At 38.9% G+C, this 23,208-nt stretch overlaps 1 protein-coding gene across 1 annotated transcript; it reads right to left on the bottom strand.

Annotated features, from left to right (window-relative positions):
* Nucleotides 1-6,000: 6,000 nt before the first annotated feature.
* LOC149277551 (potassium channel subfamily K member 1-like) lies at nucleotides 6,001-10,761 on the bottom strand. The gene is made up of 3 exons (XM_089502752.1): nucleotides 10,446-10,761; nucleotides 8,603-8,998; nucleotides 6,001-6,263 (listed from the first exon to the last, which is right to left on the bottom strand). The coding sequence occupies exons 1-3, from the start codon at nucleotides 10,759-10,761 to the stop codon at nucleotides 6,001-6,003; spliced, it is 975 nt and encodes a 324-aa protein (XP_089358878.1).
* Nucleotides 10,762-23,208: the final 12,447 nt, after the last annotated feature.

Raw genomic sequence — 23,208 nt, 5'->3', positions numbered from 1 at the left:
TCTTAATCTTTTATGTTTGACAACATTTTATTTATTTATTTATTTTAACTGTTCCACATCCTTTGAATTTATAAATATTTGTGAAAGGGGCATAAAGTGTGCAAGGAATCTATTCTGGCCTAGGCCATCTGTGGCACTACTGCTCAATGGACTAGTTAAAAGGGAAATCATTGATCTCTCCAACTGGCCCATTAACACTAAGAAGGACTGCACCAAATCGACACAGTCTATTTCCGACTGGTGCCTCACATTCTCCAGAATGGAGCAGAGATATGATGTTACACCCAGCAATAAGGATGGCAGCTTCAAGGGGGCGGCTGATGGCACCTCTATGGGATGGGGCAGCACCAAAGTTAAATATGCCACTGAGTACATAGCAAGTGACAAATCTTGTCCCCAGTTTTAAAATGTAAAGGATCTTTCCTCTGAATTCTGTTATTTGCAGTCATAGCCATCTCCACTAAACCAGCAAAAATACAATCGCAGGTTTTATTCAGATTTCCAGTGACTGAAAACTAGGGACCCAGACGGAGTTCATAAATGTATGGGAAATCAATGCCGTGCTAGATTATTTTAAAATGTAGATCAAATAAAATAATGTAGCTGCTCAGCAGTATTTTTGTTTAATTTTAAAAGGTCAGAAGGTTCCAACTAAATTATTTTATTATTGTTCTGTAATTTTGTGTGGATCATTAATACTTAACCACTGACAAATCTTTTTCCTTCAGTGCCCATTCAGTGTCTAATACACTTAATATTGTTACCTTGGGCTCAGGGCTGTCTTAACATGATGTGAAGTGAGGATAATCAACAGGAACAGAAATATACATATGTACATTGAATGGAAAGCCGGAGGGGGGGGCTAACTGCTTTGAGTCCAGCGGGCAAAACAGGCAAGCGGCCCCTAAGTAGAGACAGCCCTACCACGGGTCCATTGGACCCATCTGCACAGATCTCTTTTACAGCCACAGCCACACACAGTGGCGTCGCTACAGGGGGGCAAGGGGGGCCTGTTGTCCCTCCCACCAAATTTGGAACCACATCCTAGGGTGACCACACATCCCGGATTCTCCGGGACAGTCCCGCAATGGGACTACATGTCCCATTCCCGGGGAGTTTCAATCCAGGAAAATGCATTGTCCAGGATTGAGAGCTCTCCTTAGACGTGGATCTCTGCCAAACTTGCTCCACCCACCTCACTGAAAGGGGCTGGCATTGCCCACAAAAGTAATTGAGCCATGGTGGCCAGCTGACTCAATTAAATTTCGAATCGACGGGGGCGGCATTTTAGGAAGCCATCCCCGTCAATTCAAAATTGAATTGAGTCAGCCGGCACTGCTCAATAACTTCCGTGGGCGGTGCCAGCGTGGCTAACTGATTTGCCATGTGCTCTGCAGAGAAGAATCTCCATTAATGTTTGAGACCATTTTAAGGTCATGTATAGAGAGGCTTTGCCCATTGGATCTCTGCATCATGACACCATTTCACTTCGTTGGCATACAGTTGGTTGTCAATCATGCCTTCCTTTTTACAATGTATATATATGTGTGTATATATATATATACACATACATACAATGTTTTTTTCAGTGTTATGATTTAATGGTGGAAGTTATTAATGCCCCCCAGTTTTAACTGTGGTATCTTATGTGCCCCCCATATATTGTTTCTAGAGTTGCCACTGGCCACACATATTGTCGGATGGCCGGCCTCAAGACCAGCCCCAGGTGAGGTGGCCTACTGGAAAATTTCTCAGTAGGCCAGCAATGTGATTCATCTTGGGGCTCCTAGGTAACTGCCCAGTGTACCCTTGCATTAAGACAGCACTGTTTGGGCTTGATGACAAAATGACCCAGTAGAAGTCCTGTAAAGCATCAGGCTGAATGGTCTAAAATTCCTCTTGAATGTTGTTCAGGTCTGATGCGCAGCTAGCAGAAACACTTGCTGTCACAGGAGGTTCAATAAAGACATTAGAGATCGTCATTGTTTATGTGTTGTGTTGTTAACTTAACTTGTGTTTGTCTATAATTGTGACTTAGATGTAAATGTACTAATGTTGATGGTCTATCCCTAATAGTACAATACACTCTGACCCCCTGCTTGTTTGAGCAGGCTCCTCTAGGCATTGTACAGAGCTGCAGAATAAAATGACGCTATATAAAACAATTTTTTTTTCTTTTCTCATTTTAGTCCAAAAAGCACATCCCAAAATCATTTGCCAAATGCAGAGTTTTATTAAACTGCCAATGTAATAGATTGCATTGCTATTAAATAAAGCTCTGGAATACAGTAACGCGAGTAATTAAGTTATCATTAATAAGCAACCTCTAGAGAATTTAGCATTGATATTACTTGCCATTTTGGAGAAATTAACATTAATTGAATTTATTTTGCCAATACATTGTGAGCTGAAAAGTTTCTTGGTTGATTGTGTAACAGATTAAAGGCTACTATATATCTGAAAACTTTTAATGAGACTAACTTTATTGATACAGATTAATAGGGTGTATCACATTACATTAGCAATACAGCAGTAAAGTAAAAAAAAAATAAAAAAATCCAACAATACTAAAATTGTATGTGCACCAAATGTTTTATGATTAGGCCATCAGTCGTATTCCCCACCTTGCGTCATTTCTAATGGAGGGGTTTTTCTCGTACATTTTTCAAACCATGAAAATACCTTTTATGATGAGGAAAGTTTATAAAAATGTGTTCCCTACCTATGCTGTTTAATAGTGCCGAATGAAACATGCCCCATCTCAAGTGCCAGCATGATGTCCAGAAATGTTAACAAAGACCCTGATGCCAGCAAAGTAGCGTCTTCCAACTAAGCCTACCTTCGCAGGACTGCAAAGAGTAGCAACCGAAAGTCCTGTACTTTTTAGTGGGGGCTGGGGGACATTTGGCACTAGAAGTGAAGCCATATCGGGGCTCTCCTGGTATAATCTACAACTGTCATGATCTCCAGCCAAGTTCTTGCTTACCAAATCTGGCCAAGAAACCTTTTGTTCCTCAACAATCTATCATTTGTCCAGAATAGAGGCATTTGTACATAGCTTTGGTAAATCTCATATTGCACTTTTTTTATACTATTTTTTACTTTTGCCCTGAAGCACTCAAAATTAAGCCCCATCACACATGGTGTAACCTGTATATTCAGGGATCTCACAATAATACTTCAGGTTCTATAAGGAAAAGTCCTTGTTATCATGGACATAAGCTTTCCTAAACACTTAACTTTTATAAGCTTTTAATAAAAATCATACAATGATTTATACCTTTATCTGCATGATTCGCAGGTAAAACGTCACACTTATTATGCTCAGTCATTAAAGATGGACATTCCGAAGAAACTGCATCTTCATTGTACATTTATTGCAATTTTTGGAAAAAATGAATACAATAAATACAAGGCAGTACAATTATAAGTTGAAAAACCAAGCAGAGTCTTCGCAAACACTTAAATAATTTTTAGTCCCCTTCTACATTCTCTTAGCACTAAGCCATGGCATATCCAGTTTTAACATGGACAAGAAGAAGGAATGAAAACACCTCTGACTGTTCTACAGTAATGGCAAGCTCCATTTCAGTTTTCCTGGAGGTAACAGGTGAGAAGGTGTAAAGCCGCATCAATGCGAAAAAGGCACTTCACTAGACTGAAGGTACGAGTAAGCACCTGAGTGGGAAAAGCATACACAGGACAAAAAATAAAACAAAGGATAAGCTATCCTTCCCTTCATATGAAAGTAGCCAGTGTTTAAAGTAAGTTAATCCATGGTGAGTACAGAAGATTTCTGTGAACAAAGCACCGTACTCCTTTTAATAATTTATTTTTTATAATTTCAGTTTAGTAGTAAATAGGGCTGAAACAACTAATCGATAAAATCGATAATGAAAATCGTCAACGATTTTCATTAACAATTAATAAAATCTATTTTTATCGATTATAAAAAGAGGTTTTTTTCAGAGCAAATGCTCTGAAAAACTCCTCTCCTTATATAATCCGACCTCAAACTAGAATCCAGATCCCCCGCAACGCTGCAGGGGACCTGGATTCCCCTCACTGTTGGCCGGTCTCTCACTTCTGTCTCTCTCCCCCCTCCCATACACCCCTCTGACTCCTCCCCCCTCCCATACATCGCTCGGACTCTCTCCCGACTCGTTACCGACAGGCACTTTCACTGCAGCCTCAGCGTAAGTGAAGGGCAGAAACGGAGGCTGGCTGTGCGCATTGTGCAGACCCCCACCGGCTGACAGAGATTCATCCTCTCTGTCAGCCGGTGGGGGTCTGCATCGCACAGACAGCCTCCGTTACTCACCTTCACTTACGCTGAGGCTTCTATGAAGCTGCAGTGAAAGTTCCTGTCAGTAACGGAGCCGGGTAGAGAGGCAGAGCAGTGTATGGGAGGGGGGAGGAGTCAGAGGGGTGTATGGGAGCCACCCTCCCACACACCACTCTGCCTCTCTACCCGGCTCCCTGGTGTCTTGTGAACCTCCGTTGCTGATAGGAGGCAGAGTGGAGTATGGGAGGGGGGAGGAGGCAGAGTGGTGTATGGGAGGGGGGAGGAGCCAGAGTGGTGTATGGGAGGGGGAGGAGCCAGAGTGGTGTATGGGGGGTATTATGAATTTCAGGGCATATAGGGGGTATAAGGCATATCGATATTAGGCATATCAGGGGGGCATAAAACATATCTGGGGGTAAAAGGTATATCAGGGGGCTCAATGGCATATCACTGGCATATAAGGAGTATAAGGCATATCAGGGGCACAGTGGCATATCAGGGGGCACAGTGGAATCTGGCATATAAGAGGTATAAGGCATATATGGGGGCAGAGTGGCAAGCTGGGGGTCAGATGTGCATAACCGGGGGCAGTTTGGTAAATAAAAAGGCTTTCTTCTCATAGTTTTTATTAAATATGAAAAATAGTTAACATATGAATTAATATTTACTAATAACTTTGCATTAACACCTAGTTTGAGAAACAGTGTTTGGGTTCTTGTAGCTTTTATTATTATGTCAGTAAAATAAGAAGGTGAATAGAGAGAGAGAGGCCATTGCAATAAAGAGATGAAAGTGTAAATTGTACGTTTTTTATTACATTATTTTAAATTGAAAAAAAATTGCATTTTTTTTATCCGATTAATCGAAAAAATAATCGGCCAACTAATCGATTATTAAAATAATCGTTAGTTTCAGCCCTAGTAGTAAACAGATATCCATGAGGTTAACCTAACTGATCCACCTTATTGACACCATGTTAATCATATTTTTATATATTGTACCTCAATTTGGTCTATTCACTAAAAGGAGAGTTGTGATTCAGACTCTTCACTTCATTATACATCACGAAGGTGCAACCCGAATGAGGTTTTGCTGTAGGAAGAGCTTGACAGACCCCGATTAATGTATAGTCAGATTATTAAGATTTCTTCAGAACTTCCTTACAGATTAAATTATACATAGCTCAGCTGGTGAAAACAGCCAGCATTGCCTCTTCGTAAAGAATAGTGAAGTGAGAGAATTAAAAACCACATCTCTCCTGCAAACTCTCCCTTTAGTGAATACAAAACCAAATAGAAACCTGCAATTTAGATACGGCAACTAACAAATCCAGACTTCAGGAGTTATGCTATTTTTAATGTGATTATAGTAACATTTACTCGTGCATTTTAATGTTAATGGTGCAATCCCATCACAAATTTAAAAACAAAAAATAAAAAGGTCAACATGACAAAAAAAACAAGCAAAACAAACTTAACAATTATAAAGGATGGGGCCACAATGTTGGTGTCTCTTATTGCACTCAGATTGTGTAAATTACTGTGAAGTTATTTGAAAGATGTAAGACACTTATTAAAAGTGTTACCCAAAGGTAATACTGAAAGACACCAAGAGTTGTTTACTGTTGAAAAAAAATATAATTTAAAGGAACATAATTATTGTTGCAAATCAAAATACGCTTGGGAGAAAAAACGCTTATATTATAAATAGAACCTTCACGTTAAAGATGTGTTTATTGACCCATAGTTTTTTTCTGCTGAAGGAGACAAGGAGTGCGGGACCCTTCTTCTGGTTGTCTCGTCATGTTTCTGTACAAATGATCCATCTAAGTCATTGCTTAGAAAATGGCCAGCTTCCTCATCTCTCCTCATCTCATCACATCCAAGGACGAACAGACCAAAGAAGTGGTTGCAGTTTAGAAGGCTCTTCAACATTTCTACTACAAGAAGCACTGCAACCAGTCCAAGTATTAAGTAACCTGGAAAACATGAGAATGTAAAGTTGATGGTAACTTATTAGCTTTCCCGCATAAGTAGGACAATTTAGTACTAGGAGTTTGTCGCCAATATGGTATAATGTCTCCAAATTCCAGCTACCTACCTTTTAAAATTTTCATTATACAAATTAAACGTGCCTGGCACTGATGATGATGAGTGAGAGTGTGAGAGTATGAATGAGCGCATGGTGTTCGTATGAGTGTTAGTCTATGGCATTGGAGGATGTGTGCCAATGTACTGCGGTAGAGTGTACATGTATTAGTGTATGGAGGTAGTATGTATGTGCGAGTGTTTGGTGTTAGCATGTGTAAGAGGATGCTGTTAGCAACTGTATGTGTGTTATTGTGTGGTGGTAGCACACTGGCCAGACTGGGGATGACTAGGCTGCCCTGGCACCTTACGGCTAGCAAATGCCATATGATGAAAACACAGCCAGCGGCAGGATAGGCACATTAAGTTTTATCCTCATGTGCCACACTTTGTACCATGCAATTTGTCAGTCCAGATAACTATGAGGCACTGTTGGCTAGCTCCCCACCAGGCAGATAATTACTAAGGTCAGGGTTAGTGGTGCGAGAGATGTGTATGTATGTGTAAATGTATGGTGTTTGAATGAGCAGGTGTTGGTATGTGTATGAATTTTAGTTACAGGAGTACTGCACCCAGGCGCCTGCTGGAATCCATCTGCACCCTGGAATCCTGCTGTTAGCAGGACAGATTTTATGTTATTTTTGAAGTTTAATATAGAATTAGGATTAGCAGTAATCTGAAATGCAACACATCCCCTTTAAGATGTTCCAAGACACCAAAACAAATGCATTTTCCTTATTTATACACAGAATAGTGAAGGTAAATATTCAGCTATTGTTGAACTCCAATCTGTACTACTATGAACATTTTTAAAACTGAAATGTAATGCATTGACAGGAACCCAAAGGGAAATGCAGGAGGTGGTCTACAAGTCCCACGCAATGCTATATTCTGAGAAAAATTTAAAATAAAACTAAGTTTATATACTCTATATATGTTGCATATATATGATCTTTTTTATTATATAATAAATGCATATACAAAGTAAAATACAGCAAAAAGCCTAACAGCTGCAGTTAAATGTAAAAAATCTTATCTCCCGATGTTGCTGCTGTTACTATTACTGCCGCACCACTGATTAAACCAAGAATAGTTATATGCTAATGCCAATTGAATAAAATATTTTATACGTTAAAATGCTTGAGTGGGTTCTATGCCATTGAAACTTTAAAATTTAATTAGCACAAGAAGCAAAGCATTAGCTGGCACAAAACTCTAATTGGTCAAGACATAATCATGTACAGAACAGTATATGTTGTATCCTCTCTAAAAGCTTGCCAAATGGTCTATCCAAAACTAAAATGGGACTACCACAGACTTTGCTCATTAAACGGTTCTTCAGGGCATATCCCCAAGACACTATCTTAAGAAGTTACAGTATGTCTTTTGTACTCAAATCCCTCTGTCCATGTTTTCTAGGAAAAGTCACAGCAGAAAGCATGTGCATAAATTATTCAATTATCAATAAATAAAAAGTGCATACAAATCTTGATAATGGCTCTGAAAAGCCTTACACCCCCTTTAAAACACAATTAATCTTTTTAGTTGTTTGAAATGTTGGGAGGTGCAACTAGGTAAACGTTTATAGCATTATATAGAGCATCATGACACTGAAGGTGTTATAAATGGTAGACTGTGCTAGGTTACCCTCTTTACCAGAACTGGTTGCCCAGAACATACATATCTGTGGGCACCAACGTATTTACCTTCTACGCTGCCCTAGGAAAGAACACCCAGCCACCCCTCTCCTCATCTGCACTGCAATAAAAAGTTGCACTGTGCCTTTAAAACATGGAGTGCTGGGATTTAAATAGAATTTGACAGCAAGTAAGAATTATTCAACCTCTCCTAGGTTGGGCCTTGAAGTTCTAATGCAGTCTATGTAGCTGAGCCTAGGCCAGGATACATCACTGTCTTTAGGGTGTAACTGAGCTGCTGTTCTATATATAAAACCAAAAGGATTCAACAAAACATGCATTTCAAACAATTGTGTACTTATGTCACCAATGTAGATAACTTGTTGATTTTTTTGATGGTTCTTGATTACCATTTAGGACATGAAAATAGGGACTTATGCATAAAGCGTAAATAATAAATGCATTCTTTCTTGTAATTGACAAGCATTTAGGTTGAGAATTTATGCAAATGCTACCCAATTTTGCTACCAATTTTTGTGTGACTTTTGTAAATGTAACCAAGTGCACGTGATTGGAGTACAACAAATACTTACAGGTAACCAACAGCTTGTAAAGAGCTGGCATCCTTTGTCCACTCTGTTCACCTGGAACATAATCTCCCAGTCCGACAGAAGTTAAAGAGATAAAGCAGAAATATAAAGCATCCAGATAGCCCCAATTTCCCTCAACAGCATCAAAGACAATCGCAGGAATGAAAAAGAAGAGGAAAGAAATGATGACAATTAAAACACTAGCATGGATCCACTCAAGCTTTTTCTTGGAGACACTCAAATGAAGTTGGAAGCTATGGATTGGTTTATCCCGCAGCAAAATAAGCATGTTCCGGGCAGTAATAGAAAGTACGGACAACGTGAGTGGTATCCCAATGATGGAGTAGAGCAAGCAAAATACTTTTCCACCAACCGATATCGGGAAAGGATGTCCATAGCCTAAAGAAAAGAAACGCGATAAGCTTTGACTTCAATTGAACAAAATATAGAGTGAATTAAGCTAAGAAAATCGAAGAAAAGAAAGAGCATTCTTGAAAAATATGTACAGTAAATCATTTTACGTAAGCAGCATGGAAATTATGTTATGGTTCAAATGTCTAGAGGCTCTTTTATACAGTCAATGAAGCAAAAGCTAAGCAAGATTGGTCTTCATGGGCATACTGAATGGTTTGTCTCCCTTGAATACAAGTTCATGCCCAAATCATAGATGTGCAGTGTTTGGTTCATGAGAGGGCTGCAAAATTGCAACACGGGTTCAGAACCACTCAAAAAAGTAATGTAAAACAGCAGCAGAGGCGGCATGGGAGCCTTCTGCCCAGAAAAGCAGAACAATCCAAAAGGTCCTGTCATTTTATATCCAATACGCGTGGTAGACAAACCCAATCAAATCCACTTTTGTCAATCATCACATAAATGAAAATGCTGACTTCAATCTATGTTACCCAGAATAACTGGATGAAAACGGCACATGAAAAACAAATGGTCTCACATTTTCAAAGTAGGACATCCCAAGGAGGTATTCAACATTGGGGAATTAATGTCTAAAACTTTTACCATAAAATGTCTTTAGTGTTTGATTTTATGATTTAACCATTATAATCTGACTCAACATTATCAGTACCTTAAAAAACTGCAACTTGGAAACATGCAGCCAATATATTTCAAATAATTAAGAAATCTGTGTACAACCAATCCATATATGATTGGAACCTTGAATTAAACATCTGGTATATTCTGAAATGATAGTGAAAGATCTAATGTGTTTCATTAAAGAATAGGGTTGGTGTCTTTATTTTGACTGGGTTACACCAAAGGTTTCATTAATTCACCTGTTAATTGGCTCTATGTCATCAGCAAAACTATGTGAATTATAGTCGAATTTAAGTAAATTAAATTATCATTTACTATTAGTAAAGTAGTCTCTCTCTCTCTGGTTTAATTTATAGAGTAACTTGAAGCACTGGTAGGTTAATTGGGGGTAACATTACACCGGGCTGCTGTAATTTGAAGCTTTGCATCAGCCATCATTGCACTGGGCTGGGTGGTATGCATTGAGTCTGTGGTCTATTAGATATCTATTGGGCCAGCTGGTTAGACTTGTTCTCTGGGCTGAACTATGCCAGACACCACCTCACAAAAAGACCGAGGACAGTGGGGTTTCTTCTTATAGGGTAATACCCAGCTATGGCCTTCCACTCAATGGTTAAATGTTATAATAAAACAATGTGTGTTTTTAATTGGAATAGTCAATGGGAACATTCATTTAGACCTGCAAACCTAGAATGTGTCACCCCCATTTTGAACTGGATACAGGGCATAGTGAAGCATCTGATCCATAGTCAATACGGCAATACTTTGATCGATAGACGTTTGAACTGATACAGACCAATGGTGGTGAGGGTGGTTCCAGCAAAGAAGAGAGAAGACACGAAATCCCATTTGATCTCATAACCAGAGATATTACGCATGGCAGATACTCCGAAACTCTTGACCAACAGAGCCTTGCGCAAGAAGTCCTGCAGCATCTCCTCCGACATACACGGGTGATCAGATAGGAACTTAGACCACATGGACTCTACCTTCCACCTGAGATGGTCCTCGTAGGGCTGCTCCAAGGCAGAGAACACAAAAGCCCCGAAGATTAAATAAAACACATAGAAGAGCAGCAGGAGTAGAAAGAACAGAGCATGCCGGCTCATCATGCTGATGGTGAACGTTCCAATTGAGAGATCTACTGGATTCCAGACGACCACTTCAAGCGTGACCTCGCTGGTAAGATGATTCTGATGGAATGAGTAACCACAAGGTGAAAACAGCTGATTTTCTCGCACACCTAAAAAATCTCCAGACAGGCTAGTTTTGTGTAACTGAAATTGTTTTGGTCTAATTAACCTACTTTTTAACAACCACGGATATCGTTTCAAAAACCCGGCCTGGGTGACTGATTAATGATTTCAAAATCCTACTTGTCTTCAAGTGCCAAGACCACTGAAGAACCAGAATAAGAATATCTTCATACGCTTCCTTTAATATGACGTAAACCCTCAGTGAGCCATATATAGCCCTGTGCAGTAAAATAACATCATAGTAAATCCATAATTCCAATGCTAAATGGGGAATATGGATTTTACATTTACATAACTATACCACATACTTGTAAGTGTTTGGGTATAACAAACGAGGGATAATTAGTCTTGAAATACCAAAATGTTTATACTGAAAAGCAGGATTATTTTATGACTTTTAGTCGATTACGGAATTCCTGTGAGTTACCTCACTGTTGTAGAACACTAGGACATTGTGAAAATATGAAATTTATTAAGGAAATGTGGATATAAAGATTAAGGGAAACAGCAGAGGTTTCATTAAATACATAATAGATATTAATAACGCCTGAATATACCAGTGGATAGATCCCTGCTTCATTAACTCCTTCACGACAAAGCCCGTTCATAATGCATTGTCCTTAATTGGCTTAACAAAATGTGTCTTCTGTTAGCTCCAATACTTTGTGAATGGGCCTTCATTGTATCTTTAAGGAATGCGTAGTCTACCTTGTTCTGGGGACATCTGCACCATGAATAATGACTCAGAAGCAACCTTGGTACTGTCTGATGGAATGATTTTTTTAGTAGGACATTTTATTTCTCTTAAAAACTAACTCTACTTTAGAAACAACTATAAAAATACCAATGATTAGAGAAAATATTTAGTATTATAAACCAATACCACAATAATAATGCATAAATACTGCAAACTTTTCTGGAATAACAGTTATGCCTTTGCATTAATTTATAAAAGGTTTAAATAAGTATCTAAGGATTTTAAGAAGTTAAAATCTATCAGGCCACCCACATTACAGTAGGTAGTACAAAGGGTCCACTCAAGGATAAAGTCTGCTGGATTTGTATAGTAATGTGGATGCCCCAATTGATTTTAACCCCTTGAGGTCCTCAGTTACTTGTTCAAAATGCTTACAACCTGGGGGTTGGAACACTGGGGACAATTTTTATGGGCAAAACTGCATTTGGGCTATGCTAAGGGGGATTATATAGGGGATTAGACCCTTTGTATCATATGACAATGTGTGTGTGGTCCAATGGATGTTAATCCCTCAAAATCTATAGTTTCCTATTCAAACCTTATGTAAATTTATGCCAAATGTGACACAAATATTGTTGTTGTATTCATTGGTAGTACAAAATATTGAATAAGAAGGTTGTCTGATAAGGAGCCAACTTCCGCATTGTAAAATATCAAATCTATAGCCTAGATTGTAAAATCTATTGAGTAGGGCTCATATATCTTGTCTGTCTGTACTCTGTAAATCAAAATTGTTAAGTGATCCAATTCTGTTTACTCACTGTACAGAGCTGCAGAATATGAGGACACTATATAAATTAATTATTATAATTCCAGTTTGCTAAACTGAATCAATGGCTCGCTGTTTCTGTACCCATATACACAATTGTAGCAAATTTACTTGTAAATTATAATTTCATGAGAAAGGAGAATCAAGAGGAGACAGTGGCGTAACTACAGGGGTCACAGCATTCACAATCATGATGGGGCGGCTACTTGTTCCTGTCTCTTTGTACCGGTTCAAAATAGTTTAGAAAAGTTTTTATATATATATATATATATATATATATCTATATCTATATATATATATATGAGCATGGATGTCTATGTATAAGTGTGTAAGCACGGATGTGTAATTGTGTGTGCAAGCATGGATGTGTATGCATTTGTGTGTAAGCATGGATGTGTAAGTGGGGTGATATGAAGTGCGTGGTAGAATGAATGTGTTAATGTGTATGAGTACATGTGTTCAATTTGTCAGCCCACAGAGAAGGCGGGGAGCTGCAACTTCTCCCAAATTAAGACTTTTTTTTACATTTTAACCCCTTAATGACAAACCCGTACATATACGGGCTCAAAATGCATTGTTTTCAATGGGTTTAGGGACCGCCCATTGTCCTTAAGGGGTTAAAGAACCTCCTTTGGCGAAGCTGCCTCACAGCTACAATTCAGGAAGGGAAGAATAAATATATAGAAATTAAAAAGAACACATTTTAAACTAAATGGCATCACAGGGAGTTTGGGATTATTTTCACAGAGAATAGACTGTTTAGTAGTTTATACTAAATGCATGGAGAATTGATCAGCCAGTAAACTGCAGCACTTCAGGTGATTTATGAATCTCACTTGTTGTGGAAGAGGCTACAAGATGTTACAGGGGGGTGGATTTGTTTCATCGATAAACATTTTGTGTTAGATTCTATGGAAGAGGTACTGTGCAAAGCCAAATATTACAAAGATAAATATATACCAGGGTATTTATCATAAAAGCATTATGAAGTTCTTGTAACAACAAAACATTCACAGATGGTGCACAGAAGCGTCTCGCAATGTAGTAAAAATGTTAGTTCTTTTGGCTGTAGTTATTACATTATTCTGCATAACGGGCATCATAGACACCTTGTTACTAGGATTTTTACTTGGTTTGGAAGCCCACTCAGTAAACACATGCCGATTAATCCGAAATGTAAATGTGTCCCAAAAATTTGAATGTAATTAATAGTAAAATGTATGTGCTGCATAGATAGCCTGGATGTAATTTAACAATGTGCAAAAAAACACTAGCATCGAATGGGCTATGTTAAACCCCTTCGTGACAATGGCTGATTTCATTTTTTGTACCCATCATGACAATGGCAGTTTTAACATTTCTGCGCTGCTCGTGTTTAGCTGTAATTTTCTTCTTTCCCTTTTACTGAACCCACACAAGTTATATATTGGTTTTTTTCAGGACAAGAAGGGCTTTCTTTAGATGACGTTGTTTTGATTGTATCATATTATTTACTATTAAAAAAGTGTAAAATATGGTGAAAAATTTTGAAAAACAATGACTTTTTCTAACTTTTAGTTGAAAAATCTTTTACCCATCTATAAAAGCTAATGAAAAAACCTGCTAAATAGATTCTACTATTCGTCCTGAGTTTAGAAATACCCAATGTTTTTATGGTTTTTTTGCATTTTTCTGCACGTTATGGGGCAATAAGTACAGGTAGCGTTTTGCTATTTCAAAACCATTTTTTCCAAATCTGGTAATTCTTCCCCATGTGCCATTTCGGGTATCTTTGAAGCCAGCCAATGCAATTTACCCCATCAATTCATATATTTTTGAAAACTAGACATCCCAGGGTATTTCAAATGCTAGTATTTTAACTCTTTCCATGCACTAATTCTACCACCAGTCTTTGTCAAACTTTGTGGTAGTCATGTTTTTGCAATTTTTTTTCATACACGTTTTACTTCAGGTATGAATTAACAGGTCCTGGTATACGTCACTGTCATAAAACACCCCAATATGTGTTCAGCAACATCTCCTGAGTACAGCGATACCCCACATGAATGTATTAGCCTGGCTGTTTGGGGGGAAAAGGGCCACATTTGGGGCATGCGCATTTTCAATGTTGAACTTTGGCATTTGGTGATCCACTGCCCGTGCCCTATTTGGTACATCTTTGAGCCGGGCCATTTCAGTGTGCCCTATAAAACCATATAATTTATGAAAACTAGACACCCCAGGGTATTTCAAATGCTTTTATTTTAACTCTTTGTGTGCACACATTTTACCACCAGCATTTTTTCAAAGTTTGCAGTAGTATTTATTGTGTGTATTTTTCCTCACACACCTACTTTTATGTATGAATTTACAGCTCCTGGTATATGTCGCTGTCACACGACATTCCAATATGTGTTCATCAACATCTCCTGAGCGCAGTGATACCCCACATGCATGGGTTTGTCTGTTTTTTGGGAACTAAAAAGCCACATTTGGGACGTGTGCATTTTTCTAATTGTAAATTAGACGTGTGGTCATCCCCCCCCCCCCGTGTTAATTGGGACATTGTTGAACCCGGCTAATTCAATTTACCCCACCAAATCATAAATTTTTAAAAAGTAGACACATTTAACATGCCAGTATTTTAACTCTTTCCATGCGAGAATTGTTTTAAGCTAATGTGCTAATTTTAGGACTTGCTCACAAAAATATTTTTATATATATATATATATATCATTTATTTTTTTGCCTTTTTAAAAAAAAAATTAATTTTTTGGAACTTGAAGGTTCCCCTGATGGTGACATCAGTGGGAAATTATTTGTACATTTTACAGGTTTTTTTTTTTTTTACTATTTTTTTCTTATTATTATTATTTTATTTTTTTATTTATTTCACTAATCACACTGTGATTAGAAAGCTGGGCTCAATTGACTTGCACGGTTGAATGCAGTACCTGTATTCAACCTGCAAGTGGAGCCAGAGCTCTGGCTAACTTTTCCAACTTGATTGGTTTTTTGGGGGTTTTTTTACAGGGCGGCCGCCATCCTGCAGCTGGCGAAAATCACCCTCCGGAGCGGTCACAGCCCGTCCTGGGGTGAGTGTTTGGTGTTGCTGAATGCCTCTTGATCGAGGCATTTCAGCAACACCATTGAAGTTTAGTAGGTGATCGTTGATCACCTCTTAAACACTTTTAAAACGGGCGTCCGCCACCAGAACTACTAGTTCTTGCAGAACTACTAGTCCCACTATCCCAATTTATGTCCGGGTAATTAAAATCTCCAATAATTAACGTGTTACCCAGATGTGCAGCTTTCTTAATTTGCTCTAACAGCTGTTCTTCCTCATCATTATTAACATTAGGTGGTTTATAACATATCCCAACCAGTAGTTAATTTCCTTTTTTTGCCCCAAGCTGATATCTACCCAAAGAAAAAAAATGAAAATAAACAAGAAACCTCTGAATATTAATTTTGCTGCCATTGCAGCCCCTTTTGGCACTCCTTATGCAGAGAAAGTGGGAAGGGATTTTGTCTAGGAGGGTGTTAAGTGATTTATAGAAGTAGCCAAAACAATTGTGGCATGAAGTTGAGGGACATCATTGACTAAGGCTATGATTGATGGTTCCAAGACAGACTGTGGGGTTCTTCCTTTACTTTCAGCAGTTTCAAACAGTCTATTTGGGGGGGGTCAAGTCATCTGAAGATCCATAGAGAATAACAGTCTCCTAAAATGGAAGCAGGCCTTTGACTTCTGCTTCTGATCTGATTCTGCCTTTGACTGGTGGAAAGAGGGGTGTAGGAAGAAAAATGTACCCTAGGGGAAAAGTTAATCAAGTAGAAGATGTGTCATGCCCTGTAGCTGGGCATGGGCATACCTTCTTGACAGAAACCTTGAAACTTGTGAATTAGGAGCCATAGCCATAAGAGCTATCTAGGGTTTGCCTCACCAGCGGACCAACATCTGGAAGCCTCTGGAGAAAGTCACCACTTGTGGTTGTCCACTCCTTCTGATCCAATGCTTGATGGAAGACAATTTCTTAATGTAAAGATGATTCATGGTGCTCCATTTATGATTTAGGTATACTGCCCTGTTGTCGGTATGTATTCATATCTACCTGGACTGGACATAAGGCTGGAAATAGGAACAGGAATAATAACTTTGAAGTTCTAGACTCTATAGCCTTTGTGCATATTTGTGAGAACCCAGGACTGTTTGACAAAACTGGCTCAGATGTCCTCAGGTTTCCAGGTGGCATCCTACCTTTTAGAGACTGTTACATACTTCCCTTTTTAACCAATACTCCCACCCCGAGCCAATTTTATAGTATATGCTTTCAACTTGGCCATCCAGAAAGTAGACAGACCTAACCTTTCCAGTACAAGGAGATGGTCATAAAAATATAAAAAAATTAAAGTTAACCTGGTCATCACGCTAAATATTTTATCTCATGATGATCAATATAATAAACTAAATATGCTGAGGTGCAGTCATTAATTATTCATAGGAAAAAGACACATTTACTGATTTTATTTCAACATCAATGTGATCAGATTGCAGTATTAGATTAATTAGAATCAGAAAAGATGTATTGTCTAAAGTGGACTGACTAGTAGGTTTTCCAGTTAATTAGTCTTATTAATCTAGTGAAGTGGCCTCTATCGTCCAAAAAGTTAATCATACAAGGATGTTTGGCTAATTTTAATGTGCAGAAAGACATGCTCACAGTAATGTCATAGCGATGATATTATATTGGTTTCTTGCTGGTATAGCTTGGTGCTGTCATTGAATTGCTGAAAAACCTATAAATATGAATGAGACATTTTTCTGCTTTTTTTCAAACTGCCAGGACATATATTAAAATGTACAAGAAAAAAAATCACAGCTGTACAATACATTAAACTAAATAAGTTACCCTCCATTGTATTATTGTCAAGGCTGAGTTGGGATCGGAGCGCAGCGCAGAGAGACACCGGGTGCAAGGGAGTGAAGTAAAGGGTAATCCAACACACAAAGTCCAGAATATAGCCAAGGGTCAAAAGTCCGTGTAATAAAATCAGAAGGTTCGCAGTACAACAAGGGTAATCCAAAAACAAAGTCCAGAAATCCAGCCGAGGTCAAAAGTCCGTAATAATCCAAAAACAGCAACAGGGTATAGGAATTCGGTAGGGAACTTGAACAACCAAGTACTGAAGGTACCGCCTAATTGTTGCTCCTCCTCTAACCCCTCCTCTCTCTGTGGCTGTCAAGTAGTCCCTAATCCCTCCCCCCTGCGGTTAGACCGCAGGACACGCCTCCCCTGGCTGTCAGGTCTGGGACCGCAGGACACGCCCCCCCTGGCTGCCAGCAGCGGTCTGGGACCGCAGGACCCGCCCCCCCGCCATACTCGTAGTCCTGGTGTGCGGCTGCCGCCGCAACGGAGACCGGGGACGCGGCCCGCGGCACGGAGATGCCGTTCCGTGCGGCCGAGGATGAAGCTGCCCGGCGGGGACTCCGCCGGGTGAGGACCTCCGTCGCCGACAGGTTGGGACCCGACGGACACATGGCCGAGGACGCGGGCGCCCGGCGGTGTTGCCGCCGGGCGAGAGCCCCCGCCGACGACCGGTAGGGTCCTGACAATTATACTATGAATATTTAATGGGATGTTTTTATTGACTTACAAAGTCAGCGAACAGATCCCTGTGCAAGCATTTTTCCCCCCAATAAAAGTCTTTAACACTTTTTCTATTAACCTTCAGCAAGATAAAGACTGAAGAAGTATAGCCTTTCAGGTGTTTAGATAGCAAAACAGCAGATTTTTTATTAAAATACCACAATTATTATAATTATAGAAATGTATATATTATTTATTTTTCTGCTCGCTTTCAGGAAAGGTAGTTTCCCCTTTGTTGGCATTTGTCTCAAAATTGCCAAAACGATGTGGATACCTGACCATCCCACCTATATGAGCTTGTTGGATTTCCCGTTCCAAAATAATAGCACTTACAGTTGACCCGGCAGATCTAGCGAGTCATAAATTTCAGGAACTGACTTGTGGCAAAGGTGATGTTTTAAAGTCACTCAGCTCTTCAGTACTACCCATTCTTCTGTCCGAGTTTGTCTATGGAGCTATCTGCCGTATGTGCGTGATTTTATGCACCTTTTAGCAATGTGTTCGGCTAAAACACACAAACTCAATAATTACGAGCAGTGTTTTTAATCCCGCTCCCGCTGATTTTGTGGCCAATCCCGCCCGCTCCCGCCACATTTGTGGCCAATTAAGCCCACCTCCTTACCTGAACTGCAGATTTCCCGCGCAATTCCGCAAGGCTGCCCTCGAGTTGTTCCCTCACAGCATCTCTTCTCTTGCTCCGCCCAGGAACAAGGCGCAGTCACGGGAAGTGACGTCACATCACGTGACTCCGTTTTGTTCCTGGGCGGAGCAAGAGAGGAGACACTGTAAGGGAGCAGCGAGAAGGCAGCCTTGTGGGACTGCGCAGGATTACCGGGACCCGCAGGTACAGTGCCTGACCGCCCGCTCCCGCCCGCAACCCCAGCAAGACCGCCCGCAAGTTTCTTGGCGGGACCCACCTCCCAATGCAGTCCTCTAGTGTGGACCATACTGTCCAATCTTCCAGGAAACTGGAATAATCGCCCAATGTTTACATCTCATGGCTGAGGCTCTTTTATAAGACTAGACTATATGTGAGCTGCCTAAAATTTACACTGAGTGTCTGAAGAACAGAACAGCATTTTAATACACCGGTTAATGAATAATATCAAAGTAAAAGGTGGCTGTCTGATGATTTCTTACAGACAATGAAAGTTTGTACAATATTCACATAGCAGTATCTGTGATAGATGATCTAGGTGTAGCCTTCTAACTACATGATAAGCTTGTTTTGAGGTTTATGTCACTTGTTATGTCACCTGATTATAGATAAATAGCATTATTTGCCTCACCAGTTGGTGACAAAGCGTTGAGTTTTCAGTATATCGTTGTGGCTGATGTTTAAACCTTTGAAAGGTTTGCTATATGTGCTTTCCAAAGAGATGTTACCCACTCTCCATTTAAGTTTTAAAAAATGTAGATTTAGTTAAAGGTCTTGATGTAACGCATAGATTATCCTAGATGCCAGCTGAAAGAAAATCATTCAGTGAGCGAATGCTGCCCAAATCTTGATTGTGATGAATCATTAGCAGTTTGCAATATCTAATTTTTGATAGTTTTGTTTGCAGTATATGCTTTACTGAGAAGTTTATAATTCTTGCCCTGTTTGTGATTGGGTGATCTTAGAATGCTGGGACAGGGTTGAGTTAGAACGGAAGAGAGGTGGTGTTTAGCTAAGCAAGGAGTACATTAGGTGTAAATATATATATATATATTATATTGTGGTAGTGGCTGTGGTAGCGATGTTTCTTTGACAGATACAGTTCTGCAGTTCATGTTCTGGTGAAAAGCCAACACCTGACATTGAGCATAGTCAATACGCATGGCTGGCAAAGGTATGGCTATTACGTTTAGATATTTAGTTTTAGGCCATACTACGGCAGCAGCAAATATGTTTGCAAGTGTTTGTCAACCCTGATTTATACTGTTGATGTATGTGATATTTATGAAGCATAAATCCCATCATTGCAGTCTCACAGATACCTGTGATCTTATTTTTGGGGTTTGGGAATCCATGCTACTTGTGTCAAAGGTGCGTTTGGGGGTAAATATATCAATGTTCTTGATCAACCATAAAACATGATTGTTTTAAAACGTGATATTTTGTACAACTGTTGTGTTCAACTTTGCTCTATACAAATCTTTATATTGTCGATAAAAAGATACTACTAGCTCCTAAAGTGAGCTAGAAAATGTGTTGCCATTTTTTCCGTTGAATAAATTAATATAAATTTAGAGTTCATGATTGCGTGTTATATTTTTATTTCAACATTCAAAAAGGAAGAAAGGAGTACGTCAAGGCAAGATTTAGGGTTATATTTGAATCCACACTGCATTATTATCTAGCAGAAGGAGGTAAATATTAATTTTCAATATATTCATTGAAAGACCGGTTAAATCATTTTATCAGCTACTAAAAATGTCAAAACTAGCGGTTTACAACCTGTAGTTTTCCCAACCTACAAATCAGAAAAAGAGAGCTGTAGGTAATATTTAAGGATTCAGCTATGTATGAAGTCAGAGATGAAAAGAACTAAAATCAAGGAAAGTGAGTAACACAACAATGTAATAATGACACACCTGCTGTGAAAAACATATTTATGTGAATTGTTCATTTGTCAAGTAGCGCACGTAGGACTGGTTTATGAAATACCATCCGGTAAAATCGGAATTACCATGACAACCCCACATTCAAAAAAGGTCTATAATTTGGTCAGTGAGATAGCTGTAAGTATGAGAGGCTTAAATGGATATAAAATAAAAATAGTAGATATAAAATAGCTTAAGACACATGGCCTTTTTCTAATGAAGTAATTTTTGATGTGTGACATATTTTAATGGCTACCATTTTGACCACTATTTCTGCCACATTTGGTTGACCACATATAATCACCACTCATATAGGATTGGTCAGATTCAAAATTCTTCAATTTTAAGATCTGGAAACCAGTATTGATTCATATTGATTAAGATAAGCTTTCTGTTTCTGAGATGGACCACAGTGCTCTTTTCTAAACATTACTTGTCAAAAATATTGTCGACCATAACCACAGGGTGTGACAATGCCAGTTATGTCCACAACCCATCAAACTGATCTACAAACTGATGTTGTTCAAGAAAAAGTTTTTTATTTTTTTAAAATGTGTACCCAGACAAATGAATGTCCCAGTTGTAAAGCAGTATAATCTGTCGTGTCAACCCTGTAATAGTGCCAATATTCCGTGATCAAAAAGCACAAATACCAGTGAACAATAACATTCAGTTCACAAAAATAACAGGATCCTCAAATAATGCACCAGAAACATAGACAATGTCCACTAAAATATCAAAGGAGTTAATTAAATAAATGTTCTTGATGACCCACCTAATGCATATATGTCTGCATGGTTAATTTTCCCGTTATCTTATATCTGTCCTATTGTTAAGATGCTAATATGTTTATCAACTAAGGCGGAATCACAATACTGATAGTTGCAGGTAGAATGCTTAAAAAACACAGAATGAATAATCCATTATTGTGTTTATTCATGTTTTTGATCAGTAACAGAACACAGCAAACATCTGGTCTGGAGGACAATTGAATAGCAGTCATTGTATAAAACATGTTTTGAGATAATTATTAAAAGGATTCCCTTAACCATGGAATCTTAAGTGTTTTTTTCTATTGAATCTGTTCTTCAATTTAATAGTTAGTTCTTGATAATTATTTTCAAATGTAGTGTCAAAACAATTACAAAGGTCCATCTGCCTGATTGTCAAGAACTGTTGTAAGAAAAGCCATGGTTTTACCCCTTGGGATGTATGGAGATCTAATAAAGGACGCATGAAATACACTGTTTGTGACTGTATAAACTCCATCTGTGCTTCTTCTGGTACTGCTTGTAGAATTCTAATGGGTAATTTTCAGAAACTCAATTGTTTAATTTCTGAATTTTTCAGCAAAACAATTTCTGAATTTGAATCATGGTTAGAAATTATATAACAAATACTTATAGTAGAGGGAACCTCTAAACATAATGCCATGTGTCCAAAATTTAATGGAGAAGAATTGTCTTCAGAGCTCCAGATGTTTCCTCATAGATGATACTGACAGTATATTTTCAATAATTGCTTTTCTTCTAACTTCTCTTTCCTACTCATACCAGTTCTCTAGTATTTTTTATAGCAGCCCTTCTCGTTTTATACTATGGTCATGGCAGAACATCAATAGATTGTTGTGAAGCAGTGATTGTAATACAGAATGCAAAGCTATGAACATACCATGTGTGAATATTTCCACAGTGAAATGGTATTTAAAAATGGTATATAAAATATTTGCAATGTCTCAGCATTTTCTTTCCATTTTCACAAGCACTTGGAAAGCTAGTGAGTTTGTCTCCTTTTTTGTCGATAACTTGTTTTGATTCAAGCAATTCTAAACCATAAGTTCTATTTCTGAAAACACTTTAAGGTTGTCAGCTACCCAGTAGGTTTCTGCAAGAAATATATTTGCAATGACTTCAACCAAGCAATCGTTTCCCCGCTGTTCTAATAGCAGCTCTATAATACTGGAACCATAAGACAAATGGGACCAGCACAAGCAAATCTGGAAGAATTAAAAGGGTGGAAAGTCAAACGGTTAGCCGGAGAAGCCTGTAGATTTACACTACAGTCCCTATCGACCAGGTATAAATAGGTTTCACCTAAGTAGGTAACCCTAAAATGATGAAAAAGCAAGTTTGGTTTGACAAACATTTGGGAGGAGTCCCCAAAGGGAGAGATCCCTGACCATCTCAAGGATTAGGAAGAAAAGCACAACACCAGCAGCAAAAGCAGCATCATATTAGGAACAAGCTGAATTGAGCGCCCCAGAGTAATAAATAGACTTGGGCACCAGGGGGCTCTTCGTGTTCGTCTTCGTGCTCGTCTTCGGCAAAAAAAACAACTTCGTATTCCGCGAATATTCGCCTGGTCCTGTCTTCTCTTCGGGCGAATATTCGCGGACATTCTTCGTGTTCGGGTTTTCTTCGTTTTCCCCGGTTAAGGGGTTAATACAGGGTTAAAGCCGCTCTGGCGCCAGGAGTTTAAATGTCCATATGAGCAACTCTATTGGTCGTCAGCAGGGGGCTCGTCTGCCATTGGTTGATGGCAGATGAGCCCCCTGCTGGCGA

Source organism: Sceloporus occidentalis, unplaced genomic scaffold, assembly GCF_023333645.1.
Source record: "Sceloporus occidentalis isolate IW3139 unplaced genomic scaffold, rSceOcc1.0.p SCAF_210, whole genome shotgun sequence".
In the NCBI taxonomy this organism is placed as follows: domain Eukaryota; kingdom Metazoa; phylum Chordata; class Lepidosauria; order Squamata; family Phrynosomatidae; genus Sceloporus; species Sceloporus occidentalis.
This window is presented reverse-complemented; position numbering and strand designations above follow the sequence as displayed.

Coding starts and splice junctions, on each gene's coding strand:
- LOC149277551 (XM_089502752.1), bottom strand. CDS start 10,761: ATGATGAGCCGGCATGCTCTGTTCTTTCTACTCCTGCTGCTCTTCTAT. Junction 8,999..10,445: donor AACCACCCTCACCACCATTG/GTCTGTATCAGT, acceptor TCTTTTCTTTAG/GCTATGGACATCCTTTCCCG. Junction 6,264..8,602: donor TTACAAGCTGTTGGTTACCT/GTAAGTATTTGT, acceptor CATGTTTTCCAG/GTTACTTAATACTTGGACTG.